Source organism: Cynocephalus volans, chromosome 8, assembly GCF_027409185.1.
Source record: "Cynocephalus volans isolate mCynVol1 chromosome 8, mCynVol1.pri, whole genome shotgun sequence".
Lineage (NCBI taxonomy): Eukaryota > Metazoa > Chordata > Mammalia > Dermoptera > Cynocephalidae > Cynocephalus > Cynocephalus volans.
The window spans coordinates 134467890-134486524 of NC_084467.1; the positions used below are offsets into that span (position 1 = coordinate 134467890).

The 18635-nt window shown below is 46.4% G+C and overlaps 1 protein-coding gene across 1 annotated transcript; it reads right to left on the reverse strand.

The window, feature by feature from the left end:
- Positions 1-2685: 2685 nt before the first annotated feature.
- CLEC20A (C-type lectin domain containing 20A) lies at positions 2686-17793 on the reverse strand. The gene is given in 8 exon segments (XM_063105915.1): positions 2686-2757; positions 4846-4931; positions 5701-5820; positions 10481-10601; positions 11714-12075; positions 15544-15609; positions 16848-17562; positions 17653-17793. Coding segments are annotated over 8 exon segments (1683 nt in total).
- Positions 17794-18635: the final 842 nt, after the last annotated feature.

The following is an 18635-nucleotide window of genomic DNA, read 5'->3' on the forward strand; positions in this document are numbered from 1 at the left end:
CTTTCATTCTGTCTTCAGAGATATACCAAATTGGAAGCAGAGTTCTTTTCTGGAAGTCCCAGAGCAAGACAGCTGCCATCAAGTGAGTTTGTATGAGTGTTTGTTTTGCCTTCCATCTATGCTGAGTTCTAATTGTCTCCAGTTTGGAGTTTTTGAGAAGGCTGGTTATGGGATTGAGCTTGGGAAAAGAACTCTCTTTAGGATTACCTCAGTCCCATCAGTCTACTCCATCATGACCTAGAGCCCCACCCAGGCTTGACACCAGACTGGACTTGTCACTGGGCCAAAACCAGCAGCTCCAGAGCCCCTGCCACAGCTTCACTGCATTTTCAGCTACACCCTTGGAAGCCACCTTCTCCCACAGATTGTGGAAAGCCAATAGCGCTTTCTTCTCCCTTCCCCTTTCCTTTTTCTCATCTAGTAAAATCTTCTGCTTGCCCCAGCAGTAAATAGTTGCCTTCCCACCCCATGCCTGGGGCTAAGAATTTGGGATACTTTGTTTTTTATCAATACATCAATTGAAAGGATTTATTTTACTAGTTTCTTAAAAGCAAGAAATGTTGGGGTGTTGAATTTTTTAATAGAATCTCTTTTCATGTTTGAATGATTGTTACTAGTTCTAAAAGCATTCTCTTGTTGTCATGACCCAATTATGAATGCTTGTGAGTTTAGGAAGGACAAAAGCGGTGAAATTTGCAAGAGATAGAATAAATATCTTATGAAGAATGAAAGAGCCTGAGGAAGATACATGACCCTGAAGGGGACTAATACATAGCAGTCTTCTCAGTAGCCCAGAGGTTCAAGGAAATAGGAAGATTTATATCCCTTGCCTGCTCTTAAAGTCCGTAGATACATGGAAAGGCAGTTTCTGTAAACAATACGCACACCCACACAAAACACAAATTTCTGGGGCTTCCTTTTTCTGAACGTTAATCCATTTTATAGAGCAGTGATTCACAAACTTTCTTGAGTTTTTTAGATTTTATGCTCTCATTTGTTAGATTTTATGACACTCTATCCTCTTAAACATGTACTATATGTGTTATATGTATATGTAAGTTAAAGTGACTTGAAATTGATTTGGCTTGACATTGTCTCAAGAACCCTAGATATCATTATTGATACCATAGGGAGTTGTAGAAAATTTAATATCACTGATCTGAGAATAGGATCCAGAAAGAAGTAGCTTTGGTTACTGATCAGTTAATCCTCAGGTGTTTGAGTAACCAACCCAGCAAGACTTGGAAAGGAAAGTGGTAGTTTTTGCCCATATTTCAGCATGCATTTAATTTCCTACTCAGTTCTCATTTTCCATTCAAATGCCCTCATTTTTCCCTAGGAAATTTTTTAGCTTGGAATTTAAAACCAGATTTATCTATTGTTGTAGAGAGATTTCCACAGAAGCTGTGTTTTAGGGGGCTCCATTATATGTGTGAGGTGCAAATATTTGTATATAAATATCATATTTATGTCATTTCCAAACTCCCAAGGGAAAAAATTCAATTCCCCGTTCATCAAAATGTTCAATTCTAATTGACTCAATGACCATTATCCTGCAGAAAAGTTAAATAGTAAAGGTTAAATTTTGACTGGTGCTTAGACATTTCCTAGTTATATTAAAATTAAGCAGACAGCAGTACATTAACCTGAATCACACCTGTGAGGAATTTACCTTCTAAATTTGATTTTGTTTTTCATCTCCAGGGCCTTAATAAGTGTGTGTTAACACACATGACTATTTTACAATGATAGCTCTAAATAATTTATTTTTTATTTGAAGAAAGAGAAATACACCTTAGAAAAACAAAACCCAAGATTTTATTTTATTTTTAAAGCCATATTTTTGTGCCAGTAGCACTTAGATTGTTCCATATGTGAGATCCATATCTGCATTTCATTACCTGGGTTTGTTCTAAAGAAGATTTATTTTTGTTCTGTGAATAATTTTTGACGGTTCTTGTACATGTACAGATATAGATACGTTTGAGGTCTTTTATTGATATTCCTACAAAGAATACAAATAAACTTTAACTTTAAACATTTCAGACTAATGTTGCTACTGTATTTGACATATTATTGTCTTCTAGCATGCCTCTGGGTGCTTAGGACACTTAGAAAAAAACGAGAAAAAAAATGTTTGCAGGAAAATTCTTTGGAAATATTTTAACCTTAAGAAAAATGTGTCTTAGAATTTCCCAATTTACAGGTAAAAAGCACTTAAATATAGGATAAGTAACAGCATTAACATGTATTGTATTGGGATAATGCTCTTAGAGAGCTCCTCATTCGGAGAATTTTAAATCTCCTTAGTAGCTTGTAGGTAAAGAAAGTTAGCTCTGGTTTATTTGGAACTATGGCCCCCTTAGCTTCCTAGACCACTACTATTCTCTCTTAGTTTTCAGATAGATTAATAGGGTTTGTTTTCAGGAATTTTGTTGTTTGGTTCAGGTTTTTTATTCTTGTTTGTTTGTCTTTCTCAAGGTTATTGTTCCCAAATACCCCCATCTTCTCCTGTTTACCTGTTTCATCCTATAAAATCCAGGGATGCATGTTTTATGTGTAGTTTTCTTTTGTGCTAGTTATAGGTCTGTGTCTCTTGGCATATCTAACCCTGTTCTTGGAATTAAACTAAAATTCACTCAAAATCCAGAGAAGGTGGCATAAAAAGGAAACTGTAGACTTGTGCTACATTTTGTTCACTTCGAAGCCAACCCATTTCAGGTCATGACCTAATCTAAGCTTCAAGACTTCTTGGATCTGAAACATCAAACAGAGAGAAATTGTTGAAGCTATCTTGTTACCTCAGTTCTCTTAGCCCCAAACTATCCACCTGTATACCCTTTATGTTTATCCACACCCTTTAGTTTTTTTTAGCCTCCCTCTTGCTGCCTGACGTTTGTCATCAGCATGTTCACCAATGGGAAAGTACATAAATAAATTTTGTTAGCCAAAAAAAAAAAGTTTAATGACAAAGGAGAGGCTGACACAAATGACTATGTCAATAGTTTTCAATCCTGACTATTCATCAGACTCACTCGGGAGTTTTAGAAAAATAAAGAGTAGGGATTCCTCCTCAGTTCCACCACTGAACAAGTAAATAGAATCTCTGTAAGGATTGGGGCCAGGCTTTTTTTTTAAAACTTCACCAGAGGATTCTGAAGAGCCAGGGTTAAGAACCACTAGTCCAAATCAGGCTCTGAGCACTGTGTATGGGTGTCTGTTAAAATGTTTTCTGTTGTCATTCCTGAAACTGGGATAAGTCAGCTATAGGTGCTTCCTTACTTCTATTTGGAATTTAAAATAATGCCAAAACTGGTGATATACACCCAACCTTCCCCCATATACACCTGTGTTCTCCACTAATTCCGTCCTTTAAATCTGTGAGGTAGAAATTCTCTCCATTAACATGGTCATCCCATTTATAGAATAGATACATTCCAACAAAGCTGACCAGAAGATAGAATTCCCTGTTTTAACCCCAATTTTCTCATTGGCTCCAATTTAAAACAGAAGGTAAATGGCTTTTGGTTTGGTGTCAGACGTTTCAATGAGTACACCCCCCAAAGAGTGCTGCGGGGCCCAGGCCCGAACCAAATACAGTACATTTGACTTTAAGGAATAAACAAAGTAGAGAACTCAGAATTCCTTTGTCTCCCCCAGCCCTGACAGAAGGTCCTTAACTTTTGGAGACTTAATACCTTTTGCTGCAATTTTATTACTTGACATTTTGCTAAGAAATGTGTCAGGTGCTGAATTGCATCATTTGCACTTGTTCTTTTTTCAATACTAAAAGGCACCAAAAGCTCTCCAACCCGCTGTCCTCTCTCCCTCCACTGCTAGCAGATGTGCGTTCATGTGCTCACCTGAGTTTCCCAAAATCATGAGTATTTTGTAAGATTCAATTGGCTCTATGAAATTACAACAAATAGTATTGCATATTTTATTATAATTTGTAAATTGTATGCTATACAGTCTTTAGTAAAATTTATAATAAACCCATACACATTACACACACACACTGCTGGTGTTTCTAGAAACCTGATTTTGTGAAATTCTAGAATGAATTGCTTGGGTGCTATTTGTTTGGGCTATGAATAAATTGCAATGAGCTACCAGGTAAATGCCAGTCTGTTTCCTTGCCTGTAAAATTATGATTTTGGCTAGATGGTCCATAGGGTACTCTGTAGCTTTGGCATCCTATGATTATTATCTGATATAATTGAGAAATACGCCCTTGGGCCATGTTCAGAAATCAGCTTGTGGCTTTTCTCTCAGTATTTAGGAGCAATTCTTCCTCTTCACAATCTCCCATCCCACAATATTTTAAAAGAACCAAAAAAAAAAAAAAACGGGAACAAATGTATACTCAGAACACTACAATAATAACATTGATAACAGCTAATATTTATTCAGCACCTACTATGTATCAGACAATTTGCTAAGCACTTTATATGGAATATGTCAATTATAACACCAACCATATGAGTTAAGTACTACTATTATCATTCCTATTTCATGAGGAAACTGAGGCTCAGAAAGACTAAGTTACTTGCCCAAGGCTACACACAAATATGTGCAAAGCCGAGACCCAAACTCAGATCCTTCTGACTGTGCTGCTTTGATTTAAAATAAAAAGCTCAGGAAAAATGTTGGAGATGGTGAGAAAAAGACCCGAAAAGATCCTGACACATAACCAAACTGTCATCATGAGCCAAAGTGATGGCAGTGGGAATGAGATGAGCTAATTTTCCAAAGCTTTTTCTCTTAATATATTGGTTTTGATAACATTGCCTTACTTGTCAAATCATCTGACTGATCAAAATTAGAAGCGGGCAGATATCTTACCTCCCTCAAAAACTGGTCTTTCATCTCTTCTGGGTCCATCAGAGTTGGGATGGTAAAATCTGCTTTCAGGATTCCAAAAGGGTGCCCTGGGAAAGAGAGTGCCACCTGGTTCAGGGGGAAATTATCCTATTGCCTTTTGAAAGCTTCAAGTTCTTAGGAGTCAGGAGTGTCTACTGGACACCATAGATAGCTTACATGATGATTAAGGATTTCAAAAAGAAAGAAAGAAACTGCTGAACAGGAAAATGCTCAGTCACAATTAGGACCAACCAATTAGTGGCTGAAAAGGAAAGGGGCTCCATGCTTGGGGGTAATACTGGCTGTCCTTCCACCGCCTGGCCACCCATCAGATGATTATTTTCTTTTCCATCTCTTCTGTATTTTTCCCCTTCTTTTTAATAAATCCATTAAGTAGGTGTTCCACACCATGCTGGATATATTTACCTCTCTGCCCCAGAATACTCTAAAGAAGTTCTTTGAGCCTATAAATTTGGCTAGGAAACACCCATAATCATCACAGACACTACAACCTCATAGTAGGACTACTTTGTATTTGTGTAACATTTTATAACATATAAAGCACCACTGCATAATTATTGGGCGCTCACAACAACCCCTATGATATAGACAGGGTAGTTTTTACTACCCTTTTGCAGATGAGGACTAGATTCAGAAACTGGCCCCACAAGCTTTTGCAATAGTCATGGAGCTTAAACTAGAATCCATATCTTTATTCCTATCCCTATTCTCAACTTTTCATGTCTTTCATAAAAAGGTCTCGACTGCCCTGTGCTAAGGAGCAGATTTAACTGCTCAGCTGGTCATAATGGGAATTTCATAAACGGAGGCAGTTACCTGATTCTGGTGCTGATATTTTTTCTTTATACTCTGGGTGGTTACGTGAGCTCAAATGTTGGTCCTCAGTGGCCGTAGCTGTATCTCTTATGGCAGTGCCACTCCCTACACTGGTCACAGCTGCAGGAGGCGAAAGTAAGAGTTACTGCACATACAGCCAGAAGAAAGGCACTCTGATCTTGGTGACTGCCCTGAGCTGGAAGACAGGCAAGGGCAGACACGGCTATTCAACACAGGTGCTGCAGAAGCCATCCGGTGTGGGAAGCCCAGTTCCTGCCAATCCTTGGCTCACCCCACAGGCTCTTGTATCCAGCCCTTGAGTTGCTACACCATCATCTTTCAAAAAGCACCCCTTACTCCAGGATTTGTGGGGGTTGGGCAACATCATGAGGTTTCTCCTCAGCACCATGTTTTTCTTTCAGTAGTCCACACCTCAAGAGGCCCAGTGCCCTATATTGTCTGCCAGATACACAGAGCTCCCACCATGGCACCCAGGGACCCTCCGTGTCTCCATCAAGGGGTAGCACCTCAAACCAAGCTCAGCCTCTTCCCCCTGCAGCCTCCTCCTCCCATGTGTGGTATCTCAGCTGCTCCCTTGCTCCCTGTCACCAGCTCTCATTTCCAGTCACCAAAGCCCTGTCAGTGCCTTGCAGATGGTTTTTCTTTTCAAATATGAAAATAATCATATTATTTTTGTGGTATATTATTGTAAAATATTTAAGCAAAAGTATCCCCTCCCCCAGCACAGAGACAACCACTTACAGCTTACTATAGAATATCCTTCACACACTTGAATTTTTTAAATTGAATGCTTACATATCTACCTTATTCTCTTTAAAGCCCACATAGCATTTCATTGAATGTGCCATAACTTATTTAGCCAATCTGCTTTCAGTGAACATTAGATTACTTTGAACTTTTCACTGTAATAAATAATGCCACAACAAACAACCCTCTGTGTGGAGGGTGCATATATATGTGTACACATTGTACTAGTATGCTCTTAATTTCCAAGGGCAAAATTTCTGTATGAAAGGGTATGCCATGCATTGCCAGAATGATAGCCCCAGTATACACACCTGAGATCACTGTTTTTCCCACATTCTCATCAGCATTATCACCCTTTCGAGTCTTTGCCAAAAAAACTGGTAAGTAAAAAATACATTTTAAAAATGCATCTTTCCTAAATTTGCATTTCTTTGCAATGAACAGAGCTTAGCATTTTTAATAGTGTGTTTGTATTGGTATTCTGCAATTAATGTCATGTGTGACTGATGTAAAATCAATTCCCTCATGTCCCTCCTCACCCCACTGCTCCACAACAGGCCTCAGTTCCACCTCTTCTCCAAAGGCCCTCTTTTCCCACCCAAAGAATTGTAAGTTTTTTAAATGAAATGAATAAATTTGTAACTTTCAGAAATATAGAAGGTGGGACACTCATTCTCATCACCTGAATATACCACTGTTAACATTTTCACACATTTCTTTCCGATGTTTTTTTCTAAGCATGGGCTGATGCATCAACATTGTTGTGATTGTATTATATATATGATGTTGAATCACGCTTTTTTTCATTTAGCATTCTAATACAAGCATTGTCCCATGTCATTATAACCTCCCTACTTCTGGAAATGACAGATCTGAGCATTTTGCTCACTTGCTAAAAACCTCTGATGGCTTGCTCCACTGACTGCAGAATTTAGGCCTTCAGATTTTGGCCTCAGTTCACTTCTGTCTCCTAATCCCCTGACACTTCCTTACCCAATATGTGACCTGTACCCCAGTCATATCAGGTTGCTTGTCATTCTCAAACCACACACTTTGACGTCTGTCTTTACCCATGCTGTCCCCTTTCCCAGGAAGACCTTTCTAGTCTTTGCTGCCCAATGAAATCCTCCATTACACCTTTTGTCCAATTACCACCTTCCAGGCAGAATGAATGAATCACTTTCCTGCCACTGCACTTGGTTCACAGTTCTAGTGCAGCACTTGTCAAACTGCCCTGGTTATCATCTCAGTTAGTCCCTATTAGACTATGCTCTTTTAAATCCCGCTCATCTTGGTATCCATAATTCAATGCCTTGCTCAGAACAGGTACTCAGGAAATGATTGTTGAATTAAATCATCTGCCAATGTGCAAAACACTATTCTAGGCCTGAGAGACATACAAAGAAGTCTAAAACAGTCCCTGCCTGTGAGATTCTGCAATAGCAATAATTCATAATTGTGTCATTCGTAAGCATTTATAATTAATAAAATAAGAAGGAGGCCAACCTCACCTACTAAGTAAGGTTAAGGAGAGGTGAGGGAAAGAATGGGTCACTAAACAGTTCACTAGTGAATTGAGGTTAAAGTGGTAATAACTACCACTTACTGAGTGTCTGCCAGATGTCAGGTACTGAGAGGTACCTTATGATGTTGGTATTTTCTGCATTTTAAAGATGAGAAAAATGAGGTTCAGAGAGGTCAGGAAACCTGCATAAGGCCACACAGTAAATAGTAGAGCCAGTATTCCAACCTTGGCTGTCAGACTCCTGCACTTACAGCCAAAATAGTTTCTCTCCCAGATTCCCCCCGTTCCACTCTCATCTCTATCCTAAATTATCCAGGAAGAATGGGCGAGTGAACTGGTTAAGGTCCGAAAGGACCTCCTGTAGAGTGGCCTGGAATGCAGCCAGGGGCGGGAGACTATGCCCCCCGGTACTCTGGGCTTGGAAGCCCGGGCCTGGTCTCCCCGAGGAAGGAGCTCCCCAAGGTGCGGCTCGGGGCGAGGTGGAGTCCCCCAACCTCCACCTGCTGGGGCGGGCACCTGTCTCGGCCCTGGCGAGTTCCCAGCTGTCCCGGGCGGGCGGCCTGGTTCGAGGCTGCGGATGCAGGGGCCCAGGGACACAGCTAGGCTCCCTAAGCCTGAGCCTACTGACTCCGAGGTGCTTTCTTCGGTCCCCAGAGAGCTCCCTGGAGCGTCAGAAGCCCGAGACCGGCTGCATGTGGCGGGCCCGGGGGGCGCTGCTATTCCGGGAGCAGCCGAGGCGTGGCGCTGCCGAGCGAGGGGCTCGCTGCTGCCTCCCGCGGAGTCACGGCCACCCGGGAGCGCGGGGACTGCAGCAGGGCTCGAGGCTGAGACCAGAAGAGCCCCGGCCACTTCCTGGGGGGACAGAGAAGCTCCCCGGAGGGGCAGGACCGGCGGGGCTCGGTGGCTGGGACGCTGAGGGCGCGGGGTCGAAGGACGCCTCCCAGGGGCTGTGGGGCAGTGACCTGGGGGCCTGGGCCCTTCCTCGGGAACGTAGGGTTGGCCGGAGGACACGGTGCCGCCGTCCGTTGAGGCCGGGGAGCCGCGGGGCGCGGGTGCCGAGGCCGGGCTCGACGCTGGCCCCTCCGGCAGGGGAGGACACTTCTGCGGGGCGCGCTGCGCCCGGGACCCCGCCCAAACCCTCGGCCGCGGGGCGGAGACATACACGGGTGGTGCCGTGGCTCCCGGGGCCCTGCGCCCCTTCCACGCCTGGCCCTGCCCACCCACTGCAGCCAGGGGGCAGCAGAGAGGGCCTCCCGAACCGGACAGGGACCGCCCAGGGGGCCAGTCACCTGGAGCAGCCAGGCGGGTGGCAGGTTAGGCCTTAGATGGGAAGAAGACAGGCATCCCCGGACACCCAGCTTCTGAGCTGAATCCGACCGCTCACAGGTCTCAGGGTGAGAGCCACCCTCCTTAGCGCTCCCAGAGGGCCTGCGGGATCGGCGCCTCCACCTCTCTAGAGCTAACCGTCCCCACCACCGACAGCTCCTTCTACCTGCATTCCCCCACCCACCCACCTCCACTCCGCTTTGCAGCTAAATCTTCCTCATCCTTCAAAACATTTATGAAATCACCTCCTCCAGGAAATCCTCTTGATAATTACAGGGGCTGGGATGTTCCCCTTCTAAGTGTCCCCACCATGCCTGTGACTACACTAAGCACCAGCCTCCTCCCAGCTGGCCGTGAGCTCCTTCAGAATGGCACCTGCCTTTTCTTTGTGTCCCCAGAATCCTGACCGGTGGTGGTGCCTCAGATAGCACAGAGACTCCATCAACATTTTGTAATGAGTGAATTAATGAAGCTCTGTTCGACCTTGAGCAAGTCCCCCAACTTCTCTGTGACCTCAAAAAAATGGCAATAATACCTTTGTGTGATGTAGGAGTCTGTAAGGAGGCCAGCAGAACTGTGATTTTGCCCTCAATTATCCTAGTTAGAGTCAGAACTCTTGGGAAGCAAAATGAGGTGACAGCTGTGAAGATATTTCTGGAATTTAAAAATGCTGTAGGAATGCCATCACTGTCACTCCCAGCCATCTCCCCACACAGGGTTCCAACAGCTCATGCCTCTTTGGATGCTGACCCTCAAAGGCCTCTCTGAGACCTCTTCTTCCGGAGCTCTGCTCAGTTGTCGTCCCCGGTCTCCCAAGCCAGGCCCTCACCACCTCACCTGAGCAACCGCACAGCCTCTCCTGGGTCACCTGGTCCTGGAGCTGCAAGCTCAGTGCCCCAGTCCAAGGAGAAGGGACGTTGATGGTGACCAAGTCCTCCTCCCACCCCTGACTGGCCCAACAGGGTGGGGAGCTGACGGAAACCCTCCTCTGCATAAGCGGCCCTCAACTGCCACCTAGTTGGCTCGCCCCTTTCTGGCCACCCACTGGCCCTTCTGGGAGGTTCCCATGGGGCCTACCCTGGGCTGTTGCATGCAGGCCACCCTCTCCACTTCCACAGGCCCTGGAGACCCCAGACCCAGCCAAGAATAGGCTCAAAGCACCTATACTTGGCCTGGGAGTTGTCTCCACAGTAACTTCTGAGGAGGGAATAACTTCTAAGAAGGAAGCACGAAAGAGCAGAGGCAACTCTGCCGACTCCCGGTGTCCAATGGAGGGGGTCTGCAAGAAAACACAGACAGGAGTGTGAGGGCAGCATCTGCCACACCTAACGGGCTGTCGGCCCTGAGAGGCCACACCAGGCACTGACGGAGCATCTCCCGTCAACAGTGACCACGCCAGGAGGGCGCACTTATTCCTTCAAGGGAGGAAGAGCTGTTCTACTGCAAAGGAACATGCTTCTCATCAAATCCAAAACACAAAAAGAAACAGCCAAGAACAGGCAAATCCAGAGACAGAAAGTAGATTGGTGGTGGCCAGGGGCAGAGTACAGAGTGACTGCTAACAGGTAAGAAGTTTCCTTGTGGGGTGATGAAAATGTCCTCAAATTAGATAGTGGTGATGGTTGAAACCCTGTGAATATACTAAAAATCACGGAACTGTATGTACACTTTAAAAGGGTGAACTGTAAGGTATGTGAATTATATCTCGAAGAAGCTGTTACAAAAAAGAAAAGAGAGGGAGGCCAGGAGGAAGAGAGATGGGAAGAGAAGAGGAGAGGAAGGAAGGGCAGAGAGAGGAAAAGGGAGAGGCAGGGAAAGCCTGTTGCCAAGGAGGCGGACCACGCACGAGATGCAGGTGGGCAGGCACACGGGTGGTTCCCGCGTGTTCAGTGTCCACGACGACAGAGCTGTCAGCTGCCGGGTGCTTAGTCTTGCCAGCATCTCTACTAGGTTCTTTACACTCACTCTCACTCAGCCTTCAAAGCCAACCTGCAAGGTGGGTATATCCTCAATCTCATTTTGTTGGATATATTTTCCAGATGAGGAAAAGGCCACCTTATGTCTAGCAAGTGGTAAAGTCTGTCTGATTACAAAGCCTAGGTTCTTAATTTCATTGCCCAATAAGCGATTGCTGTTACTAATTGCTAGTGCCCTAAGGCTGGATGGGATCCATTCCAGTCTTTAAAGATCCCTAGAATTAGAATAACACAACTTCCTCACGAGTTTATAGTATGAGGGTCTCTGGAGCCTGCTCCATAATGCAGATACCCTCAGAGTCTAGAAGTGCTTCCTTAGATCTATCCTCAGTGTCTCCTGCTGCAAAGGAAGCCCATTTTCCATCTCACTCTAGCCTCCAAAGCCAAGGCCAGCAGGAGTGGACTCTCACGTACCATCGAAGCAGATAAAGGGTTGCAGGGAGGAGCAGTCCACTGAATAAACTCAGGGGGAACAGCGCGCGTAGGTGCGGAGTCCTGCACACAGTCCTCTCCCCCACACCTGCACCTGCAGCCAGGTGGGGACGCTGGCACCCAAGTCACTGGACCAGCTCAGAGACCCAGAGTTCGTGTTGAAGTAGAGGCCAATCCAGGCCTCGGTCTCACTCGTGATGGACTTCAAGGCCTCCACGCCTGCCTCGTCAGTCACCATCTGAAGGTTGGCCAGGTCTGTGTGGTGACTGCGACAGTACAGCAGGGCCAAGGACCACGTAATCACTTGGTCAAGTCACAGGAAGGTCTGTCCACCGATCTGGACCATAGCTGGGGGCAAAGAACATGGCCTGAGGTCCCGGATTTCTGAAAGCCCCACCCTTATTGCTCCTGGGGACAGAGTTCTGGTCTGAATCAGGCTCTTGTATCTGGTTCTTGCATGTTAGGTTTGAGTAAAACCACAATTTTATTTATTTATTTTTTTTTTTGCGTGTGGTTTTATTTTTTATTTATTTATTTTTTTATTTTTTTATTTTTTATTTTATTTTATTTATTTATTTTTTTTTTAATTTTATTTTGTCGATATACATTGTAGCTGATTAATGCTCCCCATCACCAAAACCTCCCTCCCTTCTCCCTCCCCCCTCCCCCCCAACAATGTCCTTTCTGTTTGTTTGTTGTATCAACTTCAAATAATTGTGGTTGTTATATCTTCTTCCCCCCCCCCCCCGGTTTGTGTGTGTGTGTGTGTATGTGTGTGTGTGAATTTATATATTAATTTTTAGCTCCCTCCAATAAGTGAGAACATGTGGTATTTCTCTTTCTGTGCCTGACTTGTTTCACTTAATATAATTCTCTCAAGGTCCATCCATGTTGTTGCAAATGGCAGTATTTCATTCGTTTTTATAGCTGAGTAGTATTCCATTGTGTAGATGTACCACATTTTCCGTATCCACTCATCTGATGATGGGCATTTGGGCTGGTTCCAACTCTTGGCTATTGTAAAGAGTGCTGCGATGAACATTGGGGAACAGGTATACCTTCGACTTGATGATTTCCATTCCTCTGGGTATATTCCCAACAGTGGGATGGCTGGGTCGTATGGTAGATCTATTTGCAATTGTTTAAGGAACCTCCATACCATTTTCCATAGAGGCTGCACCATTTTGCAGTCCCACCAACAATGTATGAGAGTTCCTTTTTCTCCGCAGCCTCGCCAGCATTTATCGTTCATAGTCTTTTGGATTTTAGCCATCCTAACTGGGGTTAGATGGTATCTCAATGTGGTTTTGATTTGCATTTCCCGGATGCTGAGTGATGTTGAGCATTTTTTCATATGTCTGTTGGCCATTTGGATATCTTCCTTAGAGAAATGCCTACTTAGCTCTTTTGCCCATTTTTTAATTGGGTTGCTTGTTTTCTTCTTGTAAAGTTGTTTGAGTTCCTTATATATTCTGGATATTAATCCTTTGTCAGATGTATATTTTGCAAATATTTTCTCCCACTCTGTTGGTTGTCTTTTAACTCTTTTAATTGTTTCTTTTGCTGTGCAGAAGCTTTTTAGTTTGATATAATCCCATTTGTTTATTTTTCCTTTGGTTGCCCGTGCTTTTGGGGTCGTATTCATGAAGTCTGTGCCCAGTCCTATTTCCTGAAGTGTTTCCCCTATGTTTTCTTTAACAAGTTTTATTGTCTCAGGGTGTATATTTAAATCCTTAATCCATTTTGAGTTGATTTTAGTATACGGTGAGAGTTATGGATCTAGTTTCATTCTCCTGCATATCGATATCCAGTTATCCCAGCACCACTTGCTGAAGAGGCAGTCCCTTCCCCAGTGAATAGGCTTGGTGCCTTTGTCAAAGATCAGATGGCAGTAAGTGTGTGGGTTGATTTCTGGATTCTCTATTCTATTCCATTGGTCAGTGTGTCTGTTTTTATGCCAGTACCATACTGTTTTGGTTATTATAGCTTTGTAGTATAGCTTAAAGTCAGGTAGTGTTATGCCTCCAGCTTTATTTTTTTTGCTGAGCATTGCTTTGGCTATTCGTGGTCTTTTATTGTTCCATATAAATGTCTGAATAGTTTTTTCCATTTCTGAGAAAAATGTCTTTGGAATTTTGATGGGGATTGCATTGAATTTGTATATCACTTTGGGTAGTATGGACATTTTCACTATGTTGATTCTTCCAATCCAAGAGCATGGAATATCTTTCCATCTTCTTGTATCCTCTCTAATTTCTCTCAGCAGTGAAACCACAATTTTATAGGCAGACTAAATACCAGGTTGGGAGAATGGCTGAGATATCACAGCAGCAGCTGGGGAGAAACATTAGGGAAAGTGAGGGTTAAGAGTTCTCCCTGTGGCTATATGGCCTTACAAGTTACGTTTGTCTCAATTTCTTCACCTGTACAGTGGGGATAATAATATTACCTAAGGTTGGGATTACATGGGACCATGTATATAAATGGGTTAGTACAGTGCATGCAAATAGTAAGCACTTAATAAAATGGTAGTTACAATTTGGGGAGAGATCATGAGGGAAACAGGACAATCCTGGTTTGGAGCCACCCGCATTTGTGACTTCCGGGGGCTGTGCCTGCTGTGCTGGCTTGTCAGGAGGCTCAGGGCTGAGGCAGAATAGAGGAAGTGTGTGATGTTCCTGGGCTCACAATGTCTGGAGAGCAGGGAGAAGAGGTGAGCCTGGGGAGGGACAGATCTGGTGGAAGGAGGCAGAGCAGGCCCAGTGGCCCGGCCTCCTGCTGGAGCTCAGGCAGAAAGCTGCCGGCCTCCCACCACACCAGCTCCAGTCCCTGCCAGAGGCTAGAGTAGGTTGGGCTCCACAACTGGCCAGGGCTGTCTCCTCTGCAGCCTTCCAGAAGCCCATGCATCTGTGATTCCAAACAATGCAAGTTTGGGAAGGATGTGAGCTGCAGGGGCTTGACCTGGGTATTGATTCCAGAGGCCTGGATGAAGGAAACACTGCTGTTTGCAGAATAGGAAGTCACGTCCTCAGATTCAAATAGGGCCTCCCACACTCTCTGACACACACCTGTTCACGTAAGCCCATCAAGATTTGCCTAATATTTCTGTAACACTTTCCCTATCTAAACTGATTTTTTAAAGTTACCCTTTATTAAGCACCTAGTATGTGCCAGCCCTGAGCTATGCCTGTGGCCCACATCATCTTTTTAAACCCTCACTGTAATCCTGAGAAGTAGATATTATTAACTTTATTTCACAGGTGAGGTAAAGGAGGCTCAGGGAGTTGATGACTTCCCAAACTCATGCCATATTAAGAAGCAAGGTGACACTCAAACACAGGTCTCCTGCTTTGGAAGCCTGTGCCATTTCCACTCTGCAACCGCATACTATTTAGTGTGCAGAAAACCAACTCTACAAAGCAGATTGGTTGAGTATATTTCCTTTGTCATAGAATTTCTCTATGCCAGATGTGAAGAAACTTTTAAAAAATAAATACCAGGGCAGTAATATCCAGAGGAGAAAATGTGAGAGAAAACTCCCCCTCTCTGAATGGATGGGCAGGTACCTGGGCTGTGAGGAGGTCCTGCCCAGCCCCGTCCCCAGAGGAAGAGCTGGGATGCAAGTAACCATTTCTTCTCATCAGAAGAGTAAAGACATTGTTCGTCTCCACGGGTTTCAGTCTGGGGACAGCCAGGCAGGGGTAGGGGGAGCAGAGGGGACTAAGGGGGAGTGATCTTGCTGACTGTTCCAGGTGGATAAGTCCAAGGCAAAAGAAGCTAAATGCCCAGTAAAGGGAAGGCAGAGTAGATGTGTACCTGGTTCTGGAGAGGTGGTCAGGCTGAGAGAAGGCTCCGTGGAGATGCGGTGCCCTTCAGCAGGGTCTGTAAAACAGAAACAGACCACAAGTAATGGGACAGGGGTAGGGATGCCCAGGATCCTCCAAAGGCACCAGGAGCTGCCAAGTCAAAGCTGGGACAAGTAAATATACTTGTATACTGAACCCCTATGGTGTGGCAGACACTATTCTGCACCCTGGGGAAACAGTGGAAATGAGACAAGCAGGAGCCAGCCCTGCAAAGAGGTGCAGAGGGGCAGCCCGAGAGAGCTGCACGTGCTTGGAGAGCAGAAAGAAGTCAGCGTGGCTGTGGGGAGGGACAGGCGATGAGGCCGAGAGATCAGGCAGGGCTTGGCTGGCTACCAGAAGCGTGGGTTCTAAGTGCTGAGAGAGCCTGCTGCATACGTTTAAGGGAAATCATCTGGTTTACATTTTTTAAAGCTAGCTCTGTGTAGAGAAAAGAATGTAGCAGGGTAAGGGCAGACCCCCAGGAGAGACGGTGGGGACTTGGCAGTGGAGGCACAGAACTGGAGAGAAGTGTGTGGGCTCAGGATATGTCTTGGTGGAGTCTAAGACAACAGACGGGGCAGGAGAAGGCCCCACGTACTCCCCGCCGCTGGCACGCTCACCACCCCTGGAAATCTCTTTACTCCACTGGGAACCCAGAGTTCAAACCTAGGCCACCACAGGCTATGTTTCAAGGCCCTGTCACAGGCACAGTGTAGCTGTGACTTGGGACACATCAGGTACAGAGTTGGACCGAGTCTTTGCTGACAGACTGAAAAGCAGAAACTGGCACTTTTTATCAGGAGAATGCTATGCATACTATAACCATGCCCTGGAGTGATCTCTCAGCACCACAAAGACAAGGGACAGTGGCACAGGCAGCCAGGGGCAGAGAGGGGCCAGCTGGTGCACAAGGATAGGGAGGCTATTCCCCAACAGCCAGGCCTGTGGGCATCGAGTATGGGGTTCCCACAAAGATGCCCAAAGGAGTGCACTCCCACCCACCCACCCACCACTTCCCAGGAAGCAGGGGGCCTCCCGGAGCGGCTGTTCCACTCTCGCCCACCCCCAGTGAGACATTAAACCATACCCCGTGCTTTATGAGAAGGAGAGAGATTGAATTCTGCTCTGTTTCTGCATAGGTGCAAATGGATCCCCGCCTGTCTTTCCCTTTTGCGCCCCCCCTCCCCCGCCCCGCCAACTCCTTAATTGGCAAAAGATGGGACATAGTGGAACATTCCAGATTTTACTTTCCCTCCCTCCCTCTCTCTCTCTCACCGTAGTAGCAGATGAAGGGCTTCTGCTCTGTGCAGGACGCGGCCCCCAGGCTGGGGGTAAAGTTGAGCGAAGCGAAGAGCGTGGCGCACAGGCCCTCCTTGAAGAAGGGCACCTTGCTCCACTCGGGGCTGGTGAAGTTGGAGCCGCTGGAACAGCTCAGGCCGGGAATGCGCGGGTCGAAGAAGAGGCCGATCCAGGCCGGGCTCCGGTTCGCGAGCGAGTGCAGCGCCCTCAGGCCGCGCAGGCTGCTGTTGCTCTGCAGCTCGGCCAGGTCCGTGTGCTGCCGCCGGCAGTACTGCACGGCGTCCCTCCAGCTCAGCGCCACCTCCGCCCGCGAGAAGGTCTTGCCGTGGCTCACCTGCTCTGAGGCTGGAGCGCCAGAAACTGTCACCGCACGGCCAACCCCCCTGACCCCCCTACTAGTCCCCGAAGAGCTTTGGGCCACACCACGGTGGCCTCCCCAGCCTCTCCTCTCCCGCTCCGCCCCTGCCCGCGGGCCCCCCAGCTGGCCCAGCTCTGCCTCCCAGCCTTTGCACAGCGGCCCTCTTGGCCTGGAAGGGCTGGCCTCCCAACCGCTCCCTCCGTCCCCTGTGCGCCCATCCCCTCGTCTCCCCCTTCCCTTTGCCCAGCTAACGCCTCCCCATCTGCCCCACTCTGGGTTGGGCGCCCTTCCTATATGCTGCAATGCACCTCTGTCAGTGCTTGATAGCAGTAGCTAATGTTAACCGAGCATGTGTGATGTGCCATCAGCTCATGGAATCCTTCCAACCACTCCCTAAGACAGACATCACTATGCCTGATTTACATTGAGGATACCAAGTCTCAGAGAGTTTAGTGACTTGGCCAGGGCCATCCAGTGGGAAGAGGTAGAGGCAGGACCTAAGAACCCTGGGTGGGGCTCCCAGGTCCAGGCCCTTGGTCGTAGCTTGGGACTGGGGCTGCACATTAGAATCAGCTAAGGAGCTCTTCAAATATGCTGATGCCCAGACCTCCCCCCACCCCACCCCCAGAGCAGGGATCTGAACTGCTGGTGCTGGAACTAGCTTCAGAATTTTTAAAAACCTCCTAGGGAAAGGACCTTTTTGCTTGTCTCCACCACCGCGTCTAGACAACTTGGGAGCAAAGAACAAGCCTTATTCATCATTGTATTCCCAGTGCCCAGCACAGTGCCAGACACATCATCAGGGCTCAATGTGTTGAAAAGGAAGGAATGAACAAACTAATGAGCGACTCAAGCTTCTCCCGGGAACCTGCCCCAAATCCCAGGATTTCAGTGTTCACTTCCTCCCCTCCTTCCCTTTGTGGGGCTCCCAGCAAAACAGGCTGGCCCAGGACTACCCTGCTCTGCCCAGGTCCTGTCTGTGCTGGGTGGTGGAGAGGAATGAAGGGCTTGGTGCTGGGATATTGGGGGTCCTGGGCTACAAAGCACAGGCCTCAAGTCATTGCCCTTAGAGAGAACTGGGCATACAGAGTGGCAAGAAAGTGCCCATCGTGGGACGACAGGGAACGGACTGAGGACCATGCCCAAAAGGACGAAGTTCCTCACACCCACCAGAGCTGAAGATGCTGCATGTCACTGACAAAAGCTGGAGGATCCCTGTGCCGGAAAGAGGGAATAGAAAAAAAATCACTATTCCTTGCCCTATGTGATTCATTATAATTTTTAAGAATCCTATTCTTTTTTTTTTTTTATGACTGGCTGTGGCGCATTGACTTGATTTCAGGATCTAATGGGTTACAAGCGGCAGTTTGAAAAGCCTGCGCCCCAGCTGGCCCCGCGCTCCTGGC